The 24,943-nt window shown below is 36.6% G+C and overlaps 2 protein-coding genes and 1 long non-coding RNA gene across 3 annotated transcripts; 2 read left to right on the plus strand and 1 right to left on the minus strand.

Moving 5' to 3' along the window:
• The first annotated feature begins 8,711 nt into the window (after positions 1-8,711).
• On the plus strand, positions 8,712-17,121 carry LOC147525291 (uncharacterized). Its single transcript, XM_086606077.1, has 4 exons — positions 8,712-8,853; positions 8,992-9,126; positions 15,926-16,216; positions 16,318-17,121. Exons 2-4 carry the CDS (start codon positions 9,013-9,015, stop codon positions 16,951-16,953), a joined length of 1,041 nt encoding a protein of 346 aa, XP_086462203.1. The 5' UTR covers positions 8,712-8,853; positions 8,992-9,012; the 3' UTR covers positions 16,954-17,121.
• A 265-nt stretch (positions 17,122-17,386) lies between these two features.
• Positions 17,387-21,983, plus strand: LOC147525292 (uncharacterized). The gene is made up of 2 exons (XR_015221212.1): positions 17,387-17,636; positions 21,580-21,983. It is a non-coding gene; the product is annotated as an uncharacterized LOC147525292 (long non-coding RNA).
• Positions 18,324-23,108, minus strand: LOC147525293 (replication protein A 70 kDa DNA-binding subunit A-like). Its single transcript, XM_086606066.1, has 3 exons — positions 22,919-23,108; positions 22,526-22,830; positions 18,324-20,882 (listed from the first exon to the last, which is right to left on the minus strand). The coding sequence occupies exons 2-3, from the start codon at positions 22,810-22,812 to the stop codon at positions 18,605-18,607; spliced, it is 2,565 nt and encodes an 854-aa protein (XP_086462192.1). The 5' UTR covers positions 22,813-22,830; positions 22,919-23,108; the 3' UTR covers positions 18,324-18,604.
• Between the last annotated feature and the right edge of the window lie 1,835 nt (positions 23,109-24,943).

The raw sequence follows: 24,943 nt of genomic DNA on the forward strand, positions 1-24,943 counted from the left end.
ACCCCTCGCTTGGTTCGACTTTAGAGCCCGCCTTTTGCACCTTCCTCTTCTCCCTGATCGCACCTCCCCCCTTTTCCTCAAAGAAATGAGCACCTCGGTAACTTCGCTTTGTTTTTCAAAGACGAGTCACCGAGCGAATCTTTCTATCTCCCCACGATCACGGCCACGCTTCACGTAAAACTCTCGTACCAAAAGCAAAACAAAGACCTGTTAGAGCAGCCTATCAAACGCTCAAAAATAACAACGTAAAAGTATTCCTACCCACCGATATATTTACAAATCCTAGTTTGCGATATACACCCGCCACACAATAATTGCCAACTAGCAACAACGGTCTCTTAGTCCAGCCTCATTGCTTACTCCATCGATCACCGCAACGCTGGCTGCCATGGTTTGCAAGCTAAAGTTCATGTTCCCCGATCGACGATCACATAGTGCTCCACTATATCGATACACCTATGTCATATTCCCACTCGCTCGCTCAGTCGAACACCTTAAATAATCGCCAGTGTTACCCAATTTAACCGACAGTGGCGACTTCCAACAAAGCGCCAAGAAGTCGTGATACCGCTTTCGAACGGTATGTGCATCTCGCGGCTCACCGCCCTCACAGATTATAACTCCACCGCTCGGGCGGGTTATACTCCTCACTACTTAACATTTTCACTTTCGGCCGTGGCTCAGATATCTCCGTGTCGGGACATTAATCCCATACGCCGCCTCACCGGGAAAGAGTTAGCAAAGACGACGGTTCACTCTTCTAGGGGCACATCGCTGATGCCGACCTTCTCCCCTCGACCGACGTATTTCAGCCACGCCATCTCCTCGACCGAGATCGGCATTACCCCCCCATCCTATCTTCTTCTTCTAACTCAACCCCCACGCCGACACTTATCCGATTCTTCATCCTCGTGATTTCCACAACTCAAAGATATCTCTGACCTCCTCCGACCGAAAGTGTCATCGAATCCGACATTATAACAACCCTTTTCTATCAAAGATTCAGCCTAAACCCTATAGCCTTACAATAACCTACTTACTTAAAATAACGAAACGGACAGAGAGAGGAAAGCAAATGGAAATGGGAAAGAAAAACAAATGACAGAGCACTCACCGAAAACCCTAGTCGGGCGCTTTTAAGCGAAGAAAACACGGCAACTTTTTCAGATTCCAAATCTGATTTTGTATAAACCGCCCGCTCAGCTACCAAGGAGTAATCATTACCACGCCAGAAGCCCGCACATCGCAGTTCCAAGGCATCGCCCTTTCGCCAGCTCCGCGATAACGCTGGCGACATCGCTTTCGCTTCAATCGCTACGATTCTCGCCACGTGCACGTAAGTTAAAACTACCTTTTTCCCCGCCAATTCACGAGGCCACAATATTCAAAAGTAGCGCTTCCACCGCCGTTTCATCCACTCATCATCGCTTCACGCCCACCACGCCGTCGACTCTTTCTCTCGCCAAATAAGGCTTCTTTCACCAACGCCTCCTACCGGGGGTCGTGGGGGAGCCGATATCCTCATAGGGCATCGCGACTCGTGAGAGCATAAGCTTAACCAAGATATCGACCTCCAAGACAGACTCGATAACGGGCGCCGCAGACACAAACGCACTCATAGATGAATCCAAGGCGACCTCCAAGACCGACTGCGCGAAAGTAGCTCGAGTAGGTGGTGCTAACGGAGATACCTCAAGCATTTAACACTTCATCAAATATGAACGCCGAATAGAAACACGCCCCACCGTGTAATGATTGCCAAAATCTTAGTGGTAATCTCAACACCGGAAATAGGGACTACCGTGATCTACCCCCAATCATAACAGATCCAATTCAACACTCATCCGCGATCTCCACCCTACATTTGTACAAAAGAATACACGGTCGGGCGATCTCCTCTCTCAAAACTCTATAAATACCACCTCCACTGGAACTACGCCGGACTGATTCTTCTCTCCCCTTAAAAAGGAAAACGAGAAGATATCGTAGGCGGTTATTTCACAAATAACCTCGGTCACATCAAAAATCCTAACCCTTCCCGTTCATCCTAGTAGTAATTAGGAGAAAACCAAAACGCTCCTTTACACATCTCTTTCTTTATAACCTTCTTTCCATGTAGTAGGAATCAGGGCATTTTCTCTTTGTTTTCTTTTTTATTAGTTGACAGATGGAGCAAGACTAGGTCTGAACAGTTATATAAGACACAATACAAAGGCATCCTGTTAATCAGATGAAGACTTTACCTTAAGAAAAACATATATATAAACTATCAGTTGACGACTTTAGCATGACACTCACATTGTGGTCCAATAAATAGCATACCAACCAAAGTCTGAATTGGATCGACAGGATCGTGTACTAATGTAGGCTGTACTAAAGATTAAAGAGGAAAGTAAACAGAATGTGTATGTTGGATTAATGGCCTAATTACTTAAGTTTGTTAGAACGTTTGTTTGGTTTCTGGAAGAATTAGAAGTCAAACGGGAAATTCTTTGCCAAAAAACCATTGAAAATGACCTTTAGCGAAAAAAAAAACAAACAACAACGTTCAAAAGGCATAGACTGGTCGAATATCTCAACCAGAATGATCGAATTTTTCACATAGAAGTGTGTTAATAGTTCTCTATACGCAATTACGAATTGGATGAATTGAAGGAAAGACACCACAAATAAGAATTCCATTTTTTCTTACCAAATCAAAAAAAGAAATACTTTTTATTGCTGTCTCAAATTCAACAAATGGCTTAAAAACCCAATGCCCACAAGTCCACAAACTCTTTCGGCCAAGCAAATCAAATTTTATGTATAATATGGAAAAGAACTTGTCTCTTCCCCGGCCTGTACATATATGTAGACTTTTTATTGTTAACTTCCTTTGTGAGACTTGAGCAAATGCATCGATCTCCATATATCAATAATATACAAGCTAGCTAGATAAGATTAGATGTTGCCTAGCTACCAATGGGAAACACTTTGATTTGATCAACCCTCTGAAGATCTAATCAGCTGGCCATTATTCCTATTTGCTTCTATTAATTAATAAGTGAGATTGCAATGTGCGAACTGCCGAAGGAGAAGTTGCTTAGAGAAGTATAAGTAGAAGAAAGGAGTTGAATAAATGAAAACAATACAAGTTGCTAAGAGGTTAAGAGATAGAAAGGACGTGCATGCACACACACACATGACAGCAGGACACATGCATCATGCATGGTGCCCTCAGTGAGCTGTTAATTAATTAATCACCGACACAATACTATCTTTTTTCCTTGTTCTTTTCGTCGGATTAGGCGATTAGCATAGATGTCATTTTCTTAAATAAAATAATGTAAGCGTAATAGGAAGAATGAAAGGAAAAGGAAAATGAGTTTTTGACCCATGAGATTAATTGATGGAAATCAGGGAAAGTCAGCTTCTTGTATTTCCTTATCGTTTAACGAATTTTATGGTAAGACGTAAGACATTGTGATAAAGACTTATACCCAACAATTTTTAAATTATTATACAATTAATTAATTAATGTGGTTTTTGAGCCATTTGAAATTTTCAATTCAAATATCGTAACTTGCCATAATTAAAACATAAGTATGATGAAATTGATGATTGAAAAATTGCAAGGATTATTTCGATAGGAGGTTTGAAAGAGACGAGAAGTGTCGTTGGCCATTATTATGTGAAAACATAAGTTGAGAAATCCATTTAAATGATTTCACATGGTTTGTTAGTTGGGAGTTGGGACCCCAGTTCATTCAGTTTTCCTTCCCTTAAATGACTAAATATGCCAAAATAATTGTTCATACATGGGAAAGTAGGAACTCATACTTGTTTCTTATTTGGTTTATTAGGTAGATTCGATGCGGTATAGGTTGGATCCAACCCAACCACCATAATATATTCAATTATTAAACGAAGGCCAAATTAAAGCTGTAAATATTTATTAGTTTTCGAATCCGTCCTACAAAAGAGTATCCTTATATTAAATTATTCTAAAAAATATTAACAACTATGCAGAGTTATGAGATAGGAAAATTATATTAATCACTCATTCAAATTTCTTGATCCACTCTTTATAAAAAGAAATCACCAAACCTTGATAAAACTCATTGACTTATTTTTATTGTTAGATTTAATAATAGAATATTGATTGAAATTTTTTGAGAATACCCAATATGGCGAAGATGATATTGAAGCTACTTGAATAACAAGACATTTCCAATCATAACAAAAAAAAAACTATAATAAACACTACTTAAAATGCAAAACTATACTTGTCAAGACATTATATTCTCCCTACATATAATACAACTATGTTTCGGGGTTAGTTCAATACATTTGCATCAAGTTTATGATTTTACGTTAATTATTATTTGGGGTTAGTTCAATAGTTGCATCTAGTTTCCGATTTCCCATTAATTATTCTTTGAGGTTAATTCAATGTAGTTGTATCAAGTTTTTTATTTTCCGTTAATTATTCATTAAGGTTAATTCAGTGCAGTTGCATATAGTTTTCAATGTTTCGTTAATTACTCTTTGAGATTAGTTCATTGTATTTGCATCCAGGTTCCAATTTCCTATTAATTACTCTTTGAGGTTAGTTCAATAGATCTGCATCCAGTTTCTGATTTTGCGTTAATTATTTTTCGAGATTAGTTCGCATTTAGCTTCCAATTTCCGATTATTTATGCTTTGAGGATAGTTCGATGCAGTTACATCTGGTTTCCGATTTCCAGTTAACTATTCTTTGATGTTATTTCAATGCATTTGCATCCAGTTTCTGATTTTCTGTTAAATATTCATCAAGGATATTGCATCCAATTTCTGATTTCCCCGCCTATTAGTTAATCTATGATTTTAGTTTAATGCAGTTGCATCCAGTTTCCGATTTTCCATTAATTATTATTTGAGGTTAGTTCAATGCAGTTGCATCCAATTTCCGATTTTCCGTTAATTGGTTAGTTCAATGCATTTGCAGCAAGTTTTCGATTTCTCATTAATTATTTTTTGAGGTTTGTTCAATGCAGTTGTATCAAATTTATGATTTCCCATTAATTATTCATTCATTGATGTTATATTAGTTTAGTGCAGTTGCATCCATTTTTCGATGTTTCGTTAATTAGTCTTTAGATTAATACATTCATTACATTTGCATCCAGTTTTCGATTTCTCATTAATAACTCTTTGAGGTTAGTTTAATACATATGCATCTAGTTTATGATTTCTGATATTTATGCTTTGAGGTTAGTTCGATACAATTTCATTCGGTTTCTTATTTCTCGTCAATTATTCTTTGAAGTTATTTCAATGCATTTGCATCTAGTTTCTTATTTTCCGCCAATTATTCTATGAGATTAGTTCAATAAAATTGCATTCGGTTTTTGATTTCCTATTAATTATTTTTTGAGGTTAGTTCAATGCATTTGCATCCAGTTTCCGATTCCCCATTGATTATTATGTGAGATTTGTTTGATGCATTTTTGCATACCGTTTCCGATTTTCCTTTAAATATTTTTCAAGGATTTGCATCATATCCAATTTCTAATTTCCCATTAGTTATTATCTGACATTAGTTTAATGCAGTTACAGCAGTTTCCGATTTCTACTTAATTACTTTTTGAGTTTAGTTTATCGTATATGCGTAAAGTTTTCGATTTCCCATTAATTACTCTTTGAGCTCAGTTAAATGTATTTGAATCCAGTTTTTTATTTTCTTTTAATTATCCAATGTGGTGTGTAATACCAACTTTCTACTAATCCATCTGTAGCGTCCTTAATTGCAAACATGACATAAAAATAAATTATGCTTGATTTACTATATGAGATCATCAAAGATTATTTAGTTCCCGATTTCCTATTAATTATTATTTAAATTATCCCTGACTCATTATGTGGGATCTTCGAAGATTATCTATGAACGGGTCCTGTCATATTAATTATTCTGAAAAATATATGCAACTATATATACAGAACTATTATATACAAATTGTTTTGACCCCCACCTACGTGGCAAACGTCCATTAGTAGGAGTCTCCACTTTATTCGTTTAATCGACAGGGCTAAAGCCCAATTTGCAATATTATGGATCAATGTACAGGCCCATTAACTCATGTGTCTAAGGCTGAACCTTAGCCACATGGCTTGCCACTTACGTACATTAATTTATGTCCAGTTTCGTTTCTTATCAAAGATATAATTATCGGTTGAGAGTTATATTCAATTACAATTACTTGAGCTACAAGAAATCACTACTCCTATATAAATATTAAACTATTTCTCATAAATAACTACGTTCTTGAAACTTGATCTCATTGATAATTTGGGTACGTAGGCAACCGCAAGGTACAGTCTCATCATTCTCCCGATCACCATCATTTTTCTAATTACTTTTCTACGTTTTTCGTCTCTTTCATCAACACTTAGTGTTTTGATCATATTTAGTCGAAATACAAATATTGTATTGATCACTCATCCAAATTTCTTATAACATGAAAACCCCACGTACTCTCTAAAAAAAAAAAAAACTCACAATTGATAAAACCCTTCAACTTCATTTTATTGTTTAATAATGAAAGTTTAATTGAAGTTTTGTGAGATTGTCTAATAAGACGAAGTTCATATTGAAATTACTTGAATAGCAAAGTGTTCCCAATCATAAGAAAAAAGATAAGATAAACACCATTTTTAATGCAAAACTATATTTATCGAGACATTCCCACAACATATAACACAACTATATTTTGAGGTTAGTTCAATGCATTTGCATCAAGTTTCTGATTTTATGTTATTTATTTTTTGAAGTTAGTTTAATATAGTTGCATCCAGTTTCCGATTTCTTGTTAATTATTCTTTGCAGTTAGTACAATTCACTTGCATCTAATTTTCAATTTCTTGTTAATTGTTCTTCGAGTCAGTTCAATGCATTTGCATCCAGTTTCCGATTTCTCGTTAATAATTCTTTGAGATTAGTTTAATACATTTGCATCCAATTTCCGATTTCTCATTTATTATTCGATGAGGTTGCATTTACATCTAGTTTCTGATTTCCCATTAATTATTATTTGAGGTTAGTTCAATGAATTTGCATCCAGTTTCTGATTTTTCATTAATTATTTCTTGAGGTTAGTTCAATGTTTTGCATCCAATTTATTTTTTGAAATTAGTTAAGTGTAGTTGCATCCAGTTTCCGATTTCTTGTTAACTATTTTTTAAGATTAGTTTCTCGCATTTGCATCCTTTTTCCAATTTGTAATTAATTTTTTTAGGTTAGTTCAATATATTTGCATCCCGTTTCCGATTTCCTTTTAATTTAATTTCTGAGGGTTAGTTCAATGCATTTGCATATAGTTTTCGATTTTCCGATAATTATTTTTTGATGTTAGTTCGATGTATTTGCATTTAAGTTTTGATTTTCCGTTAATTATTCTTTGATGTTAGTTTAATGCAGTTGTATCCATATTCTGATTGTCCATTAATTACTTTATAAGATTAGTTTAATGCTTGCATGTGCATCCGATTTTCTATTAAATATTATTTGAGATTAGTTCGATGCATTTGCATCTAGTTTTCTGTTTCTCGTTAATTATTTTTTTACATTAGTTTCATGTAGTATTATATATATTTTAAAATATTTGTCATTATCGGTTTGCCGGGTTTTTTTTTTTTTTTTTTTTTTTTTTATCTTTTGTGATGTTGTTTTTTGTATAATTTAATTTTCCACATGTAATTTGTTTTGGTTTGGTATATAATTTATTTAAGCCCAACGTCCACTTTAACTAAATCAATAGTTATCTAATTTATTTAAGCCAACGTCCACTTTAATTGAATCTCGTTATTCCGCTAAAATTGGAAATTATAAAATTCAGAATTATTATGGCGAATTGTACTTTTTGAAATTTTTAACTATGACTAAATATCTAAATCACATAGTGGATGACACATCAAATTGATCCAACTTTATTTGTTAAGCCCATGTATATAGTGCATACAATACAATTTTATTTGTTTTGGGTGTACACCCGTACTGTTACTTATTTTATGATTATTATTTTTTTATTTTTTTATTTTTTCCTAGTCACATGTATGGTTAACAAATGCATAAAGTAAATTTTCAAGCAACTAAATTTATTTTTTCTTTTGTTCTTTCATAGTTTCATTGTCAATTTCTAGAAAAAAACTTTGTTATATTAAACTTTACCTGAGATTAGTGTGGAAACTATTCTTTGTCGCATAAGGGTTTTAGGAAAATCGTTTTTGGTTGAAACTATTGTTTTAGCAATTTAGTTTGTTGTATTTTTTTTTTCCCCATAATTAGCTATATTGTTTAGGAATAGTTGGAGACTCTGTGAAACTCTAAATGGGATTGGTTTTTTAGTTATATTTTACTTTTTCGTAATTAGTAATAGAGTTTAGAAAAAACTAGAATCTCGGTGAGTGTTAAAAAAAATAGATTGGCAGGGGTATAGCTATAATATATATATCTAAGGATTTGAATTTTTTTTTTTTTTTTTTCCGTAATTATAGAGTTTACAAAAAATTGGAGAGTATAGCTATAATATATAAAAAATAGAGTCAAAGCCCACTTTTTAGTTACTCATTCTGTTGTTTATTAATGGGCCTATTGGTCCAGTTATTAGTAAGCCCATAACTAACAATATTTTGTGTCAGCACGTGGGCAGGTGAGATTCGTTACACCAGGCAACCAACTAACTTAATCTTTTGAAATGACAATAATACCACGGCATCTAGCTCAAAAATGTTACCGGCAGAAGGGTGATATTGTAATTAAGAAGTTTGATTAGTTGTGTCCACCACACGACTTTACTTGGGATTCAAAAAGAAATTCCATTTTGCAGTCAGCAGGTATATCAATCCATTTTAACAGGACAATGAGTTCAATGAATTTTATATATTGTTCTTGCATGACTTGGAATTTGGTTGCATTATTATTATTATTATGTTGTACATATATTTGCTTAATTTTAAAAAATTTACCTGAAGGTCTCTTTTCAAGTTTCAACTATGGAGTTTCCCTTGTCGTTCGACGATCAGGATATACAAAGATGTCCATTTTTGAGAAACATCAATCAACCTACAAACTTCTCTTTTTCCTTGCCAGGGACTTTCTCCTTACCAGTAAGATTTTATTGCTCTCTTTTGTATTTCAGGAATGCATTGTTTCTATTTATCATCATTTATTACTGGGATATAAATATACACAGCTTATAAATATCATAGTTTCCTATGTAAAATATAATTCTTATAAACTAGTCATTATGGAGGTTTTGTGAATTCCAAGGACCAGATTTGTTCTTATGCAGTGTGTAGTGTTCAAATCTGCTATCGAATATGAAGTTTTGTAGTACTCGTAAGACTTTTGTGTTGGGGTGGAGTGGTGCACTGGTGCCACAGGTAGAAGTGACATTTTGGTTACTGAAAAGTGAAAATGTGGAGTCGGAGTTGGAGGAAGAGTTGTTCAATTGTTAAAGGTGGCAAATGGGTAAGGTTAGAGGATAGACTGGTTGAAAAAGGTGGTTGTATTTTGGTGGAATTGTGGAAGAGGGTAGATGGAAGGACAACTTGTCCATGGTGACATTGTCTCTGGCACAAAACAAGTAAGGAAGATACTTGAGGCGTGTTGAACACATCTGTATATCAGAAAATGATGGAGGGGAATGCTGGAAGGTATTCTCAAAGCTCCTCTGGGGGTGTGGGAGTGGGGGTTCAACAAGGGAAGAAGCAGAAATAGAGGGAGTCTACACTCGGATGAGGATGAGGAGGACGAGGAAGACCCAAAGATTGACTTTGAGTATTCAGGAGGGGAGGAGGAATGGTACGCGGAATAGGTATGAAGGGCTAGAGAGATTGGTGGGAGAAGGGATTGGAGTTGTATGGTTGCTGCTGGGTTGAGGACCATGCTGTTTTGGTGGTACGGTGGTACCAACGTGGTGGATTTGTGGTGGTACTTAGGCTTGACTATTTTTTTTTGTTTTTGTTTTTTCGCTTTTCTATGCTTGCTGTTTTTGTTTTTTATTTTCTTGTTTTTTGGTGGGGTTACATGGTTACCAGGGGTTTGGTTTTAGGTGCTTTTGGTGTTGATGCAATACCTTAGCAACCAAAACGTAAAGTGAGGGCAAGAGAGAAAGGGGGAACTCGAGCAGTGAAGCTTAAAATTTTGAATAATCAGAACGCTTGCAGAGCAATTTTACATTGCTTCATAAAGTATATATCTACATTTTTTTTCCTTCTTCTTTGTCAACATATCTATATTTACTTTCATGTTCAAAAGTTTAAAAAGTGTAGGTGTTAGTTTGGGGTTGAAATTATTTTTTAGGTAATATGTGGTTTTTTATAACGTGGGGGTACATGACTAGGAGGGGCAGAGAGGTTGAAGTCATGTAAGCATGGTAAATGTTTTGTATGGTCATACCATGGGTACGTGTAAGGAAATTTTTAGTTAGAATTAATAAAAATAAATCGATTAGCATATTTGGGTGTTCTCGTATCAATGGAAGTCTGAGTGGGTAGAGTAGGTTCAGTAGCGGAGCCATGTACAGGCCAGGTAGATATATGCTAATATAGATATGTTTTTGTTTTTTATTTTCTTGTTTTTTGGTGGGGTTACATGGTTACCAGGGGTTTGGTTTTAGGTTTGCTTTTGGTGTTGATGCAATACCTTAGCAACCAAAATGTAAAGTGAGGGCAAGAGAGAAAGGGGGAACTCGAGCGGTGAAGCTTAAAATTTTGAATAATCATAACGCTTGCAGAGCAATTTTACATTGCTTCATAAAGTATATATCTACATTTTTTTTCCTTCTTCTTTGTCAACATATCTATATTTACTTTCATGTTCAAAAGTTTAAAAAGTGTAGGTGTTAGTTTTGGGGTTGAAATTATTTTTTAGGTAATATGTTGTTTTTTATAACGTAGGGGTATGTGACTAGGAGGGGCAGAGAGGTTGAAGTCATGTAAGCATGGTAAATGTATTGTATGGTCATACCATGGGTACGTGTAAGGAAATTTTTAGTTAGAATTAATAAAAATAAATCGATTAGCATATTTGGGTGTTCTCGTATCAATGGAAATCTGAGTGGGTAGAGTAGGTACAGGCCAGGTAGGGTGTAGCACCCCACCCCACCCCCCGTCAACTTGTGCTAAAAGAAAAAATAGTAGTACTGTATATGTTCTTTTAGGCCCATAGACCACACTTTGGGAGGAAAAACAAATAGCAGTTAATAATGGGGCCCACCTAGATAGATTATTTCTATACTTATTTTTGTTAATTGGGTAATCTTTTCTATTAATGTGTTATTTTCTAATATGTTTATTATTTATTTTTTTGATAAATCACATATTTTACTTACATTGAAATAGGCACTAGGCCATAATCTCTAGGAGACTATCCAAATCTAACTCCGTGAACTCCCTGTGAGCAAGATCATGAGAATCTACATTGACCATTCTACTTATCTACTCAAAATTACATTACTTAAAACCAGAAGAAATCCTACAATGTAAACAACAACATATACTAATATGTTGATTATGTATTTTGTAATAGTTGTGTTTTAATTTGTCGACTTGTCGTCACTGATCACTTTGCGCTAGGCCCTCCTAGAGAAAATTCCTGACTCCGCCATTGAGTAGGTTGCATGTGTTGTATTATGACATGCTAACATGGCTATGCTTTAACCACACGATGTGACAATTTCAGTCAAAAGTCAAGACCAGGGTACCGTTTCATCTTTGTAAAATGTGTTGTTCGAGTTTTGTCTTTTGACTCGGAAAGAAAACGTTTGATTTCACTAAGCGCGTACTATAACAATAAAAAGTGTGCACTCTCCACAACTTTAACATAAAAGCGGTAAGCCGAGCTTTAAAAGCGGGAACGTCAAGAATAAAGAGGTTGCTAAGTGTAAGTGGTGTAGATTAAACTGGCGGAAGCTTCAGTTTATCAAATCTACTCTTGAATTAAACAAAACAACTAAAACTAAAACAAATCTTTATTTCTCTCTGAAATATTCTCAATAACACAACTCTCCCAGAACCCTAATTACAAGCCCATTATTTATATTAATCTTAAAAACTATAAGCCAATAGGAACACGACATGTGTCAACAACTAAAATAGAATAACTAAACTAGTGGGCTCACGACCCATAGGCTTGGGCTCAGCTAAGGGGCGCACACGTATAACACTTTGACATACGAACTAATGCTCTGCATCATTTTCCCTGGGTTGAAAAGAACTCGTCTCGAGTTTGTATACGCAATTGACTGATGAAATTCGCTGTAGCTGATGCCCATCACTCTCCCGCTGTTCAAACGAATTCGACCTCGAATTTTACCCAGATAATTACTCACAAGAATAAGAATGCACCATAATGTCTCCAATTGTAACTTTAGATGCACATAACTAAAGAGCCTTGTATACTTAATATCAAAATCCTCCCAAATTGGATCGGCATACTCAACAAAAAGATTCCCAGGCAAAAAGGGAATAGGCACACAAAATTCAGATTCATCTGCTCCGTATTCATCAAATATGGGTGGAGTATCTAAAAAACTATCATGTTCCTCTTGCACAGAATTAGGTCTTCCCCATGCCGGTGGAGGAATAACAAATTTGAAGATTAAAAGGTTCCGCGAACTAATGGAGGAACCTCGACCGGATGGTCATCTTTGGAGCCATTGTTCAACTCGTTTACGTCTCATTGCAACCGGATCGATAAGACACGGGTGAGGAGTCGAGAGACCGGACCGAATATCAAAAGGACGCAGTGGTTGGTACTGGTCTGCAACCTGTTCTAGCAAGATAGTATCTGTGGGTGTTGGAAGTACTGTAGTGTCTGCTAATGCAGTAGTAGTGACCAAGGTAGGAGGCGAGAGTACTGTAGTCACAATAGGCTCACCCACCACTTCAAGACCCTGCGGCGCTGGAGCAGTCTGTAACCTAGAAAATTCTTGTTGAGGATAGCTTGGCATAGGAGCATATCCCAGATTAGGGTTAGGCACATACTATGGCACAGATTGATACTGACTTGGATTCCAAGACCGATAATAAGGAGAATAACCCTGATACATCATCTGCTGCTGATAGAGATTTGGATAATAGCCGAATGGCATAGAAACTGACGGTGTCTAAAAACTTTGAGAAGGCGCCATTAATGGTGGAACCTGTGACGGCTGCTGAAAAGGTAAACTAACTTTTGGAGAAACCCTAGAATTTTGTTGTTAGGCGGCTAGAAGTGAATTCAAGGCTTCTTGCATAGCTTCAAACTTGGCATTCAAACCCTGATAATTTTCTTCTATGTGTTCCATCTCTGGTTTTTTTTATATACGGCATAAAAATTAAAACTTTGATCTTGAAAGAAGCAAAGACAGAAAATTAATTTTCGGATGAACAGTAACACGTGAATAGTGTATCCGATGAACAGTATCGATGAACAGTAATACAAAAAATTAAAACGAATAAGAAAAAAGGAAAATTGGATTTTACTCAGGAACGATTCGTGCTCCGATACCAAATGATGTAGATTAAACTGGCGAAAGCTTCAGTTTATTAAAGCTACTCTTGAATTAAACAAAACAACTAAAACTAAAACAAATCTTTATTTCTCTCTAAAATATTTTCAATAACACAACTCTCCCAGAACCCTAAGTACAAGCCCATTATTTATACTAATCTTAAAAACTATAAACCAATAGGAACACGACATGTGTCAACAACTAAAATAGAATAACTAAACTAGTGGGCTCACGACCCATAGGCTTGGACTCAGCTAAGGGCCGCACACGTATAACACTTGGCATACGAACTAATGCTCTGCATCAGTAAGACTTTCCATTATATGAAATTCAAACCTAAAGAAAAGAATAGCTTATATTAAAATCTAATTGATGAATTATTAGTTGGGTGAGGTCCCGTATACTCTTTCTAGTATACAACAAAAGGTTCCATCACCCACTTACAAGCTAACGAACCATCCGACTATCGTTTTTTGGACATAATCTCCTCATATTGATTATCTCCAAAAAAATATTAAAAAAAACAAAGAAGTCAGCCCATTCTCAAATTCCTAGCTCTAGAAAAGGAACATTTGAAAATGGATGATGCACAGTTTTCCACTTGTTTCAATGGTGTAGAAGTTCTAGATTCTTTTTCCCTGAAAAATATCTTTTGTGAAAAATTGTAAACTTTATAGAAAGGTGGAGGAGTAGCCCTCTACCAATTGCTCTCCTAGTCCTTTTTGAATGAAGAAACTAATCCTTCTAAAAATACATGTTCTTTCACACCAACAGTCATTATATCATTTTTTTGGTGTATGTGTGTGCGTGTGGAAACGATCTATGCTGTTAGTAGGATCATATCCACAACAATTTGTTGGATCAGAATTGGGTGATGTTAACTGTTTAAACAAAGATTAAATGGAACCTAAGCCTATTAATTACATATTTTACTTTGGCCAATTTATTTCGAAACTTCTTTTTTACTCTTGATGCATGCACACGTACTAGTATTTCTAATGTACGAGAGGGTTGAGCTATTCATCAACTCCAAATCATGCCAATGTGGACTATGTTCTGAATTAAACTTATAGATATTGGCCCTCCCTCACCTGATCCCAAGCACAAAATGTCAAGTAATCCATGACATGTAGCGTTTGATCATGCTCCTAAAAGTTTAAAAAACGGTGTCATCACGGAGGAGATCCAAAGCTTGGATTACTTTCATTTTTGTACAACATAATCAAAATCTAGAATTTACGCATAATTTTTAATTTGTGTTTTGAGTTTGGACCTATTGTTGTAAACCCCTTACATCTGTGTGTTCAAGAAAATATTCCATATATTATTATAATGTGGTTGAGGGTTCTCTTATCCCTAGGTGGGTGTATGAGGGAATCTGGACCCGCTTTAAATTTTCATTTAGTTAACCTTTAGATCTTAAAAACCATTGAAAATTTCATGTTAAATGTGTCATACTAGTGTGTGCCTAGGCCTCTGGGCTACATTTCAACTCGTGGCCCGGTATGTCCTAGAGCAGTTTTTTATTTGAGTGTTTTTCATTAACCATTGAGAAGTAAGCAGCATGCGGTCACACACAGTTGATGCGCCACATCAGAATATGCAAGAACTTCTTAAGAGTCGTGTGATCTTGGAGTCCATTACTGCTTTTCTATACTTGTATGTAACATGTCTATATGTATCATGTCTATTATGAGCATCCAACTTAAAACCAATTGGTGATAAGTGGAGCGGCTTCTAAACATTTATATTGTATTTCAAGGCTCACAAATCCCATGTTAGACTAACATACATCTCAACCCGCCCCCTCACGTGTGGCATTACTTGAGCCTAACACGTGGACGCCATACTTCGGTGATGTGGAGTAAACGGGCCTTTTGGGACAAACACAATAGCTTGCTTTGATACCATGTTAAACTTTATGACCATCCACCTTAAAACCAACTGGTGATAAGTTACCCAGGAACATTTATAATGCATTGCAAGGCTTCACACATCCCATGTGGGACTATAACATCTCAACATCACGATGAAAGCACGCGATGAAAGTACGCAAAACAATTAACTGTATGCCGGCAGTCAGGTACTATGTTGTTTCCTGACAAGGTGGATGTGCTTGTGATTTGCCACCCATTGCAGAAGGTCTAATGAACACCATCCATCCTCATAGGAAAGTCTTACTTTCTCAAACTCTCGGTGCTTCTTCCCACTTGCTAGCCATATTACCTGAACTAAGAATTTTACCATTCTTCGAATCCTTTACAAGGATGGTGACTTTGTCTTGCATATGTGAAACTGTATTGCATTACTGCAGTTTTGTCACTTAAATGTATTTTGCGTATGCATATTCCTCGATGAAGCTCCTATTACTCAAATAGTCTTAATATTTACTTTTCTTTTCTCTTCAGGTACGAGGATCCAAGGGTCCAATATTTGAAGATGGTTCTAGTTTTGATATGGGATTTAGGCTTTTCCATGGAAAAGATGGGGTTGTTCCCCTGTCAGGGAGGTCATACTCCCAAACTGCGACTCTCGAGTCTGAGTCCACTTTGCCGTTTAATCCCTTGGCAGGAAGCACGGCAAGTATCAGTCTCTCTGCATTTGGGCTTGGAGGGCTTTTCAGCTTTAATGGTTTATCTGAAAAACTGAAGAAGCAGAGAAAGAAATCGGAACCATCCAAGAGGGAGCAGTCTTCTCAGGTATGTGAACCTTGTTACTTTTCTGAACATACTTTTAGCTATACCAACAAGTTTTTATCCTGTGCATTGTTTTCTGACAGTCACTTGATCTCTACTATTAGGAACGACCTTCATCATCCCATGAAGCAATGGGTAACGAGTGGCTAGAGACTGGAAGCTGCCCTATTGCTAAATCTTACCGAGCTGTGAGTCATGTACTGCCACTTGTTGCAAAGGCTCTTCAACCACCACCAGGGATGAAATTCAAGTGCCCACCAGTGGTAGTTGCTGCTCGGGCTGCACTGGCTCGGACAGCACTTGTGAAAACCCTCCGTCCCCAGCCTTTGCCTGCAAAGATGCTGGTGATAGCCATGTTGGGAATGGCAGCTAATGTACCCTTGGGAATATGGAGGGAACACACTAGAAAGTTTTCACCAACCTGGTTTGTATCAGTCCATGCAGCTGTACCTTTTTTAGCCATGCTTAGGAAGTCGGTTGCTATGCCGAAAACTGCCATGGCCATCACAATTGCAGCTTCAGTCCTTGGGCAGGTTATTGGCTCCAGAGCTGAGCGGATCCGGATGAAAGCAGCAGCTGCAAGTGTAGTGGTTGCAGAAATGGAGACTAATGATGTACATGCGTCACGTCCAATCCAACCCGGCCTCGCTAGAAATCGACAGTGTGGTGTCTACCAAATGATATGGAACACACTTCAGGTCAAGGCTGATGGGCCTACTTCTCCAGCTGATGTGTTCTAACTGATAACTGATTCACTTTCTCTTTTTTCGATAATTTTCTAACTGATTCACTGACCTATGCCATTCAGTGTGAATTATCGATCAAAATTTTCATTCCCTCGTGGAGTGAGGTACTCTATCCCATTAAAGGAGTTCATTAAAGTTTCTGCTATAATTGGTTACATCACATGGTAGTTTGTCTTTCCTTGAAACGGTCAATATTGAATCTACAAAATTCTGCCATAAGATGAACGTGCTGAATCGTGCCATTGAAAGTTCAAAACATCTACGCATGTACCAATAGTCCAAGCTATCAACCCATTGAGATTGTGACATCTAAACTTGGAACGAGGTGCCCGCCCATCGACTAAAGATGATATGAAAAACATGACTTATTGTATTTCTTCGGCATATGATGGTCACAATACTTTTTGGTCTCCTAGTAAACTTCACCAACTATGCTAAGCATAAAAGTGCTTCCCAGCATCTTCAAACACTATTCATGGAACCTAGGTGGCTCGGTGCATAGTGATTGTGCTACCGGCGTCAAAGTTTCCATTACTACTCCGTGAATAAGATATGCTGGAACAGAAAGCTTTTGATCCTGAATGATTGGACGGAGTTTGATACCCTTCTTGAACATCTAAATTTCTATTTGTCCATGGGAGCTATGGATGAGATCATGTCAAACAGCAACAACCAAGGTCAGCCTCATTACTCGGGTTGCTCTAGGGTCTGCAGATTAACTTAGGTTGATTAGGAACAAAATGCGCAAGTCTTAGATATGTCAGCTTACGTTGCTCTGCAGGATGCTTGGGAGGGCCAGGATCCCTTTTTTTAATGTCTAGTCTATAACTCATTCGAAAGCTCAAGCCGTCGTCAAAATTTTGAAATCTACTACGAAAGATTCTTACTCTCGATATTCTTAACAGGATATGAAAGGGATCTCAGTTACAAAAAAATAAAGGAAAAACATGCTCTGATTTGGTTCACCTCTTAGTTTGATCACAGCCTCACTGCAGCTCCACTTAATATTAATTGTTAGAATATGTAACCCACGCCTTTCCCTTTTTTTCAATTTTTTTTTTTACATCACCGGACTAGACACAGAGATAGCTCTATATACAAATAAAATGCAGTCCAATTACTTATTTGTTAGGTTGGCAAGAAGCGGGACTAGAATAAGGGGTCGACCTATATTATTCTTCACACTATTGCAACACAAGTAACAGAAATTACAGACTACTTCATGTAAAAACGATCTAACACTGAAAAAACAAACTGAAAAGTTACATTTTAGCACGCCAAATAAAGGACCAAAATAGGAAACGCTATCTGATTTCACCCTGTTTTCTGAGATAAATGCCAGAAAACTAAAATATAGTAGGATCTAAAATAAAATAACTCATCAGTTATTGTAAAGTCATGTGCCAATGTGCCATCACAGTAACAAGCAGAAAATAGCTATACTAAACATTGGCAGATATAGATTATCTGCGCTATTGTTCCTTGGGCAACCAACCACATATGTACATAAGCATAAGCCCAACCAGTATGTCTTTCTAGCAAAAAAAACACAACAAAAAACAGTGTCCCAAACACGGACGAGTAAATTCAACCTTACGGCCAACCCATGCAAAGTTCAAATGAAGACATACTTGCAAGTTCAAATTCAGTAACTAACCCGCTGATTTGTGCCGCCTCCATAACCCCTAGCACCACCACCACCACTTCCATACACTGATGACATGTTTCCTGTGAAAGAGGAACCACCAGAAACTACACCAGCATGAGAGGCATTGACATGACCACTAACACCTGGATGTCCTTGTCTATTAATGATGCTTGGGCAATTCCTCTCATTGTGGCCAGTGCCACCACAACTATTACAGAATACAGACACACCAGTACCACCTATTGCATTTTTTGTACTATTGTATGGGCTGCCATGTCCAACATGATTTGTCCGCATCCCCGTAGAGTTCATCATTGATGCTTGGTTGACTCCCAATCCGGTACTGATCATTCCAGATTCCATGACAACATTTGCTGCTTTTCCAAGAAAAGCATTATGATCTTCGACAAGCCTGTTTATCATATCCAATAGAAACCTGGATTCCGATGAGACATCCAATTTCTCTGCTTTTACCACCGTTGACTTAACACGTTGTTCATCACTGAAGGTCTCCTCTTTAACTTTCAACTTGAAAACATAATCTGTAAACATAACTCTCCTGATGGCATCCCCAAATGAATCTTCATCTTCATGCTTCAAATCATACAATTCCTTTGCTGAAACACCTATAATTTCCTCCCCGCATTCCTGAAATGCAGTAACCCATGTCAAGCCTGTATGATCCTTTATCTGGAACTGAAGAATATACCTGTAATCGCACTGGGCAACAGATTGATCACACTTCTCACACCGGTACTGCCCGTCCCCATTATTGTTAACCTTTTTATTACACTGGCGTTCCCCAACCATGAGGGGACAAGCGGTATAGCAGAAATTGTCAACCTTGATAAAATTAATTGTGGCTTTGACAGTAATCCAGTCTGGCTTCTCGGATGTTCCAAGTTGCTCGTCTTTTATTTGAGACACAGTCTTGCGCACATCTATTCTTCCCACCCCCACTGTTTCCCTGGAAACCGAAACAGAAGTTATATCCTTCCCCTCGGTGTCAAACCATTCTCTCAATGTACGCGCTTCTGGAATCTCTGGGTTTACAAATAATTGACTATTAGAGAGTGTCCCAACTGCTTTCCCATTGAAATCATTAATCCTACCAGCTTTCACAGCCAAAACAGGGTATTTCCCAGAATCACACAACGATTGCAATTGTTGCCCTTCTGCATTGCAAAAGTTCCCCCACAAAGTTACTTCAACACTCCGCCCAGACATGTCCTTCATCTGGAGGGATCTTTTCAGGGTTTCAGTTCCATCTTTTTTCATAATTGACACAGTAAGACTAATAGATGAGACAACACCAATTACATCCAACATCGTATTGTTATCCATGTTTTCTATATCAGCAATGGATCGGAAATGGAACTGCTGCATTGGAATAGAGTCATCATCCTCTGCGCAAGGCTGTACTGTTGCCCCGATATCCAGGGAAATGCAGAAGTCATTGTTAAGGTGATTAAAAGTCTTTGAAGCAGGTTTCAACGATCCCTTAGATATCAAGTAAACTCTCCCAGCCTCAATCATGCCATAAAATTGTTCAGCCGCCATATTAAAGCAGGTTGCTTGTATTTCACTACCTTCCGAATCAAGAAGATCAAAAGAAAAAACTTTCCCTTCACCCCTAGCATTGCTATAGGATTTCAGAATTGTTTTTGACGTAACCCTAGCCTTGATAGTCCACCTTCCTTGATATGGATTTAGATCAGCTATAGGAATTGTCCTGACAGTCGTATCATTCCTAGCTACAGGTCCTCTGTTCATGTAGGTTGGAGGTGGTTGTTGATACGTTGACGGCATTGGGCGACCATACGTGTTCAAAGGTGCCCTTGATCCACCTTCATTTCTGTTTACATAATTTCCAGTTTGATCACCATATTTCCCAGAGGTTGATTGTGGATGCCTGGCACCAGATTCTGCTTTCGGGTACATGGATGGTCCATTAGTTGTAGAAAATACGCGAGAGTCGGGATTTCCAGAAAACGAGCTGCCATAAGATTGAGGATTTGCATGAGGTTCAGGTTTAGGTTGGTGTAGAGAAGCTCTTCCAATCACATTTGCCGCAGACAGAGAACCACTTGGAAGAGGAGCACTTGCAGCAGAGCCCGAAACTGACTGAGGATTCACTGATGCAGTCCCCGGATGACCAACAGAAGACTGCCCGGGAATTGAAGTTCTAACCTGTGGACCGTCAACATAAAGCTTTGGCTCTCCAATTTGATCACAATTTTCAAAAATCACATCCAAGCCAATAATGATAATTATCCTGCATGACAAATTAGGAAATGTCACTGTTGAAGATACGAGTAGTGAACGATAATCCATCCATAATATGCAAAATATATTAAAGATACACATCTAATATTTCCCCAATATTGTACACAAACTACAATGCAAAAATATTTACGGGACACCTATCCTAAATTCATAATATGTTCAATCGTTTAGAATCACTTGGCCAAATAAGCATTTAACGTTTGGTGAACTACATGTGCAAGGACCCAATCTAAGTTTGGTTGATGGAGTCCTTCAGTTGTCCAAAGAAGAAACCAAAGCCCTTCTCTCTATCAACTCACCAAATGCTGTTTTCCTCTTGAGAAACCAATTGCTACAGTAAACTTAACAATGTTAAGAAATGCATTTACTAGTCTAAGACGGATACGCAGAGAGAGAACTCCATGATGCTGTTTTCAGAAATCAGCTAGGAAGATTCCCAGGAAGAGACGCAGCCTCTTTCAATCTTATATAACAAACTAAATACAAAAATGCCAATTCTTCATCATAATCTTACAAGAACATTCACTAAAGCTTGGACATGTTGGGAAGAATGCTGGATGAAAGTTCGACTTAATGTAAAATTGTCTTACATGTCAGCTTAATAAGAATAACCAGAATATATAAGCTCTCACAAAAGAAAACCCTGAGAGAGGAATTATGTACTAACTGACATTGACTGAATACAGGCTCTCTTCACCGGCAAAGAGACAGTGGCCCCTTTTCACATGGAAAAAGAATACATTTCTTTCCAAAGGGGTTCTTAAAAGAATTGGATGACAATATTGAACCAGCTAAGGATACCACAGATGCAGTATTTAATGGAAATCAATGCAGAATGACAAATTTGATGAAGGGCAAAATAAGGAACCTAGAACTTGTGCCTCTGTAACTAAGCCTTAGTATGGAAGAAATGTGGATATAAATTTCTTTGTTGAAACCCGAGAAATCAATGAGGTTTCCGACAATTGCTCGAATAGAGGAAAAGTTTGACAAAGGTCTGCAATATCTTATAAATTCAATACATCTTTCGGGCACCTTTAGTTCACATGGGGATCACAACATTTTATTTTAGTATTTCTCCATTGTAGCTTTTTGCTGTATTTGTCTTTCCCTTTGTTGTATCCGAGAGGATTATCTAATCCCACAAAGTTTGCCTTTATGAGTATATATACACATAACTTTTTACAGAGAGAGAGTAACTAAAAACTAAATAGATAAATAGATAAATAAAGAACTAATAGATGAAAGGATAGTTTGAGTTTAGTGTCTTTCTCTACTTCAATAGAGACAAATGTGTCTATGTAAAATGCAACTATTATCTAAATAATGAGTAAAAATATGAGGTCTTAATCTGATATAAATGTTGAAGCAAAATTAACATATTATGTGAATATAGCTTAATAAGAACAGGAACAAATTCAGAAACAACACACAAGATTCTTTAAAATGCAAGAGTGTTACTTGACTGTAGTTTTCAATTATTCGCCTTCTAGTATTCTCCCCCATCACTGTTCAAACAATGTGAAACTAACAAGAAACAAACAACACACCTAGTGTACTAATATACAACTGAAAATCATAAACAATACTAAACATTTGAAAAAAATAAATGAGTATAGAACATAAACTCACTTGCGATTCTGAATAGTTTGGCTAACAAACTGAGACAGCCTAACAATAGAACCTTTCTGTAATTTCCCAGAATGAATCAAATGATTCAACTGAGTAGCAAGCATAGATTGCTGAGAATGCAATCCATCCGAAAGCAACATTCGATACCTTTCATTTGAACTTTGTTGCCCCGCACTTAATAATTTAATATCATATACTTGTAGTACAGGCTTCATATCTTCTTCTGCTTGTAATTCTCCGTTACATATCATTGCTATTGCGTTGTTTGTCAGATTTATATCATCCATTTTTGTTTTTTCAATTCACTGAAAAATAAAATCAAGATTGTGACTTTAACATGATTTAGACAGTAAAGATTCACACTATAAGTTTGCAAAAGATTGAGAATTTTACCTTTTTACTGTTGGAAGTGATTGAGATTTGAGACGAAAGAAGATTTTGGAGAGTGAGCAGTTTTTAAAACCCTAGAAAAATAACCGCCAGTTTTGAGAGGGAATTTGAGGAGTTGCGAATTTTCACAATTTTTAGAGTTTTTATGTGTGGTAGATAAATATATGAGCTGCGTGTTTGTTGTTTCAGATACTGCCACGTGTTATTATGATTGAATTTATGTAGGGGATTGTAGTGAGAAACTGAATGGAGACATGGATATATGATAGGCCGTTGTTGTTGGGTAGCAATTCTCTCCTGCTCTTTGTTTTGGAATACTTGGACTCTTTAGCTTCGATGAGAAGACTGGCGTTACACAGGTGTCCGTTGATAACATAGCCAGCGCAAAAGTCACGTACATACTCCATTATTGTGTGTTTGTTTAGTGCCAAATGTCCACTTGCTAAGGCTAATAACATCTTTAGGAGACATACAAACATCAAATTTCCAATAATTTATGTTTTTTCAGTTTTAGGAGAGACACATGAAAACACTAAATCGGCCAAAATTTGGTTCCAATTTTAGTGCTGTATCAAATCTCTCACGTGGGCTTGGGTTTCTATGGCGCGGTTATGCGAAAACCGCGTGCTCTCGATGAAAAAACGGCTATATTTTTCTTTTACTATAAATTGAAACACTCACACAATAAGTTTTATACTCACTTTTTTTCTCCACTCTCTACTCTCTACTCTAAACTACAATGACTAGTGAAGATCCAAAAACAAAATCTAGAAGGGCTTCATGGATACAAGAAGAAGATGTTACTCTCACCAATAGTTGGCTACAAATTAGTCAAGATGGTGTAGTAGAAAATAAGCAAAAGTCAAACGAATTTTGGAGTATAATTCTAAATGCATTTCATGCAAATCTATAAAGAGTGACTGAACGCAACTTGACGGGCATGAAACACTATTGGACTCTCATTTAAGCTAATATCAACAAGTTTCATGCTATTCTTTATAAGATTCAGTCATCTCTTCCAAGTGGCTATAATGACAATATGATTGTAAGTATTTACTTTTTATTTATTATTTTGATTCACAAATATATTTTTCAATTCTAATTTAGTTTTTTCTTAATTGGTAAGTTGAGGAAGCAATAAATGCATATGGGATTCTAATTTAGTTTTTTCTTAATTGGTAAGTTGAGGAAGCAATAAATGCATATGGGATGCATAATGGGGTTTGGAAGTGGATGCAATGTTATAATATGGTGAAAGACTCACCCAAATGGAAGAGGCTACAATTGATAAATGAGTTATGACCCACCAAAAAGTCGAAGTCAAACAGTGGGGAAGGAGGTTCATCAATTCCAATATCAACTGCAGCAACTCATCAACCAATGGATTATGATCCACACCAAGTTGATGGGCTTGAGGCCTTGTAATAAGGCCAAAAGAGAAAGAAGAAAGTGATTCTAAAGTGGAAAAATTCGCTAAGAAACTCGATGATTTTCTAGTGGAACTTTCTAAAACCATAAAAGAAGACAATGAATTGGAAGCTCAAAGACAATTGAATAAAGATGAGATGGAATCCGAAAAAATTCAATTGAAGAAAAATGCGATGGATTAGAAGCTCCAAATCTAAAAATAAAAACTTCAATTGAAGAAAGATGCGCTCCGAGTTTGAGAAGATGAAAATGATGCTAAAATACTATGAATGAAATTAAAAATATTATCCGAATATGAGCGCAAAATTTGGCAACTCAAAAAGGCAAAATTTTTACAAAAAATGAAGAATCGACTTGGTAATATCACTGATAGTAGTCAAAGTAGTGCATAGTCTAAATTTGAGTTTATATGTCTTTTAATTTAAGTATTTTAATTTGTCATTTAATTTATGACGTATTTTAATTTGAGTTTGTATTTTGATTTTAATTAGAATGTACTTTAATTGAATATTTTATTTTAATTTAAGTTACCTTAATTTAAAATTGATACTTTTTATCATTCTAAAAAAAAATCGGCAGAGTCTACTTTGTATTTTCAAA

Source organism: Coptis chinensis, chromosome 1 (genome assembly GCF_015680905.1).
Source record: "Coptis chinensis isolate HL-2020 chromosome 1, ASM1568090v1, whole genome shotgun sequence".
NCBI classification, from domain to species: domain Eukaryota; kingdom Viridiplantae; phylum Streptophyta; class Magnoliopsida; order Ranunculales; family Ranunculaceae; genus Coptis; species Coptis chinensis.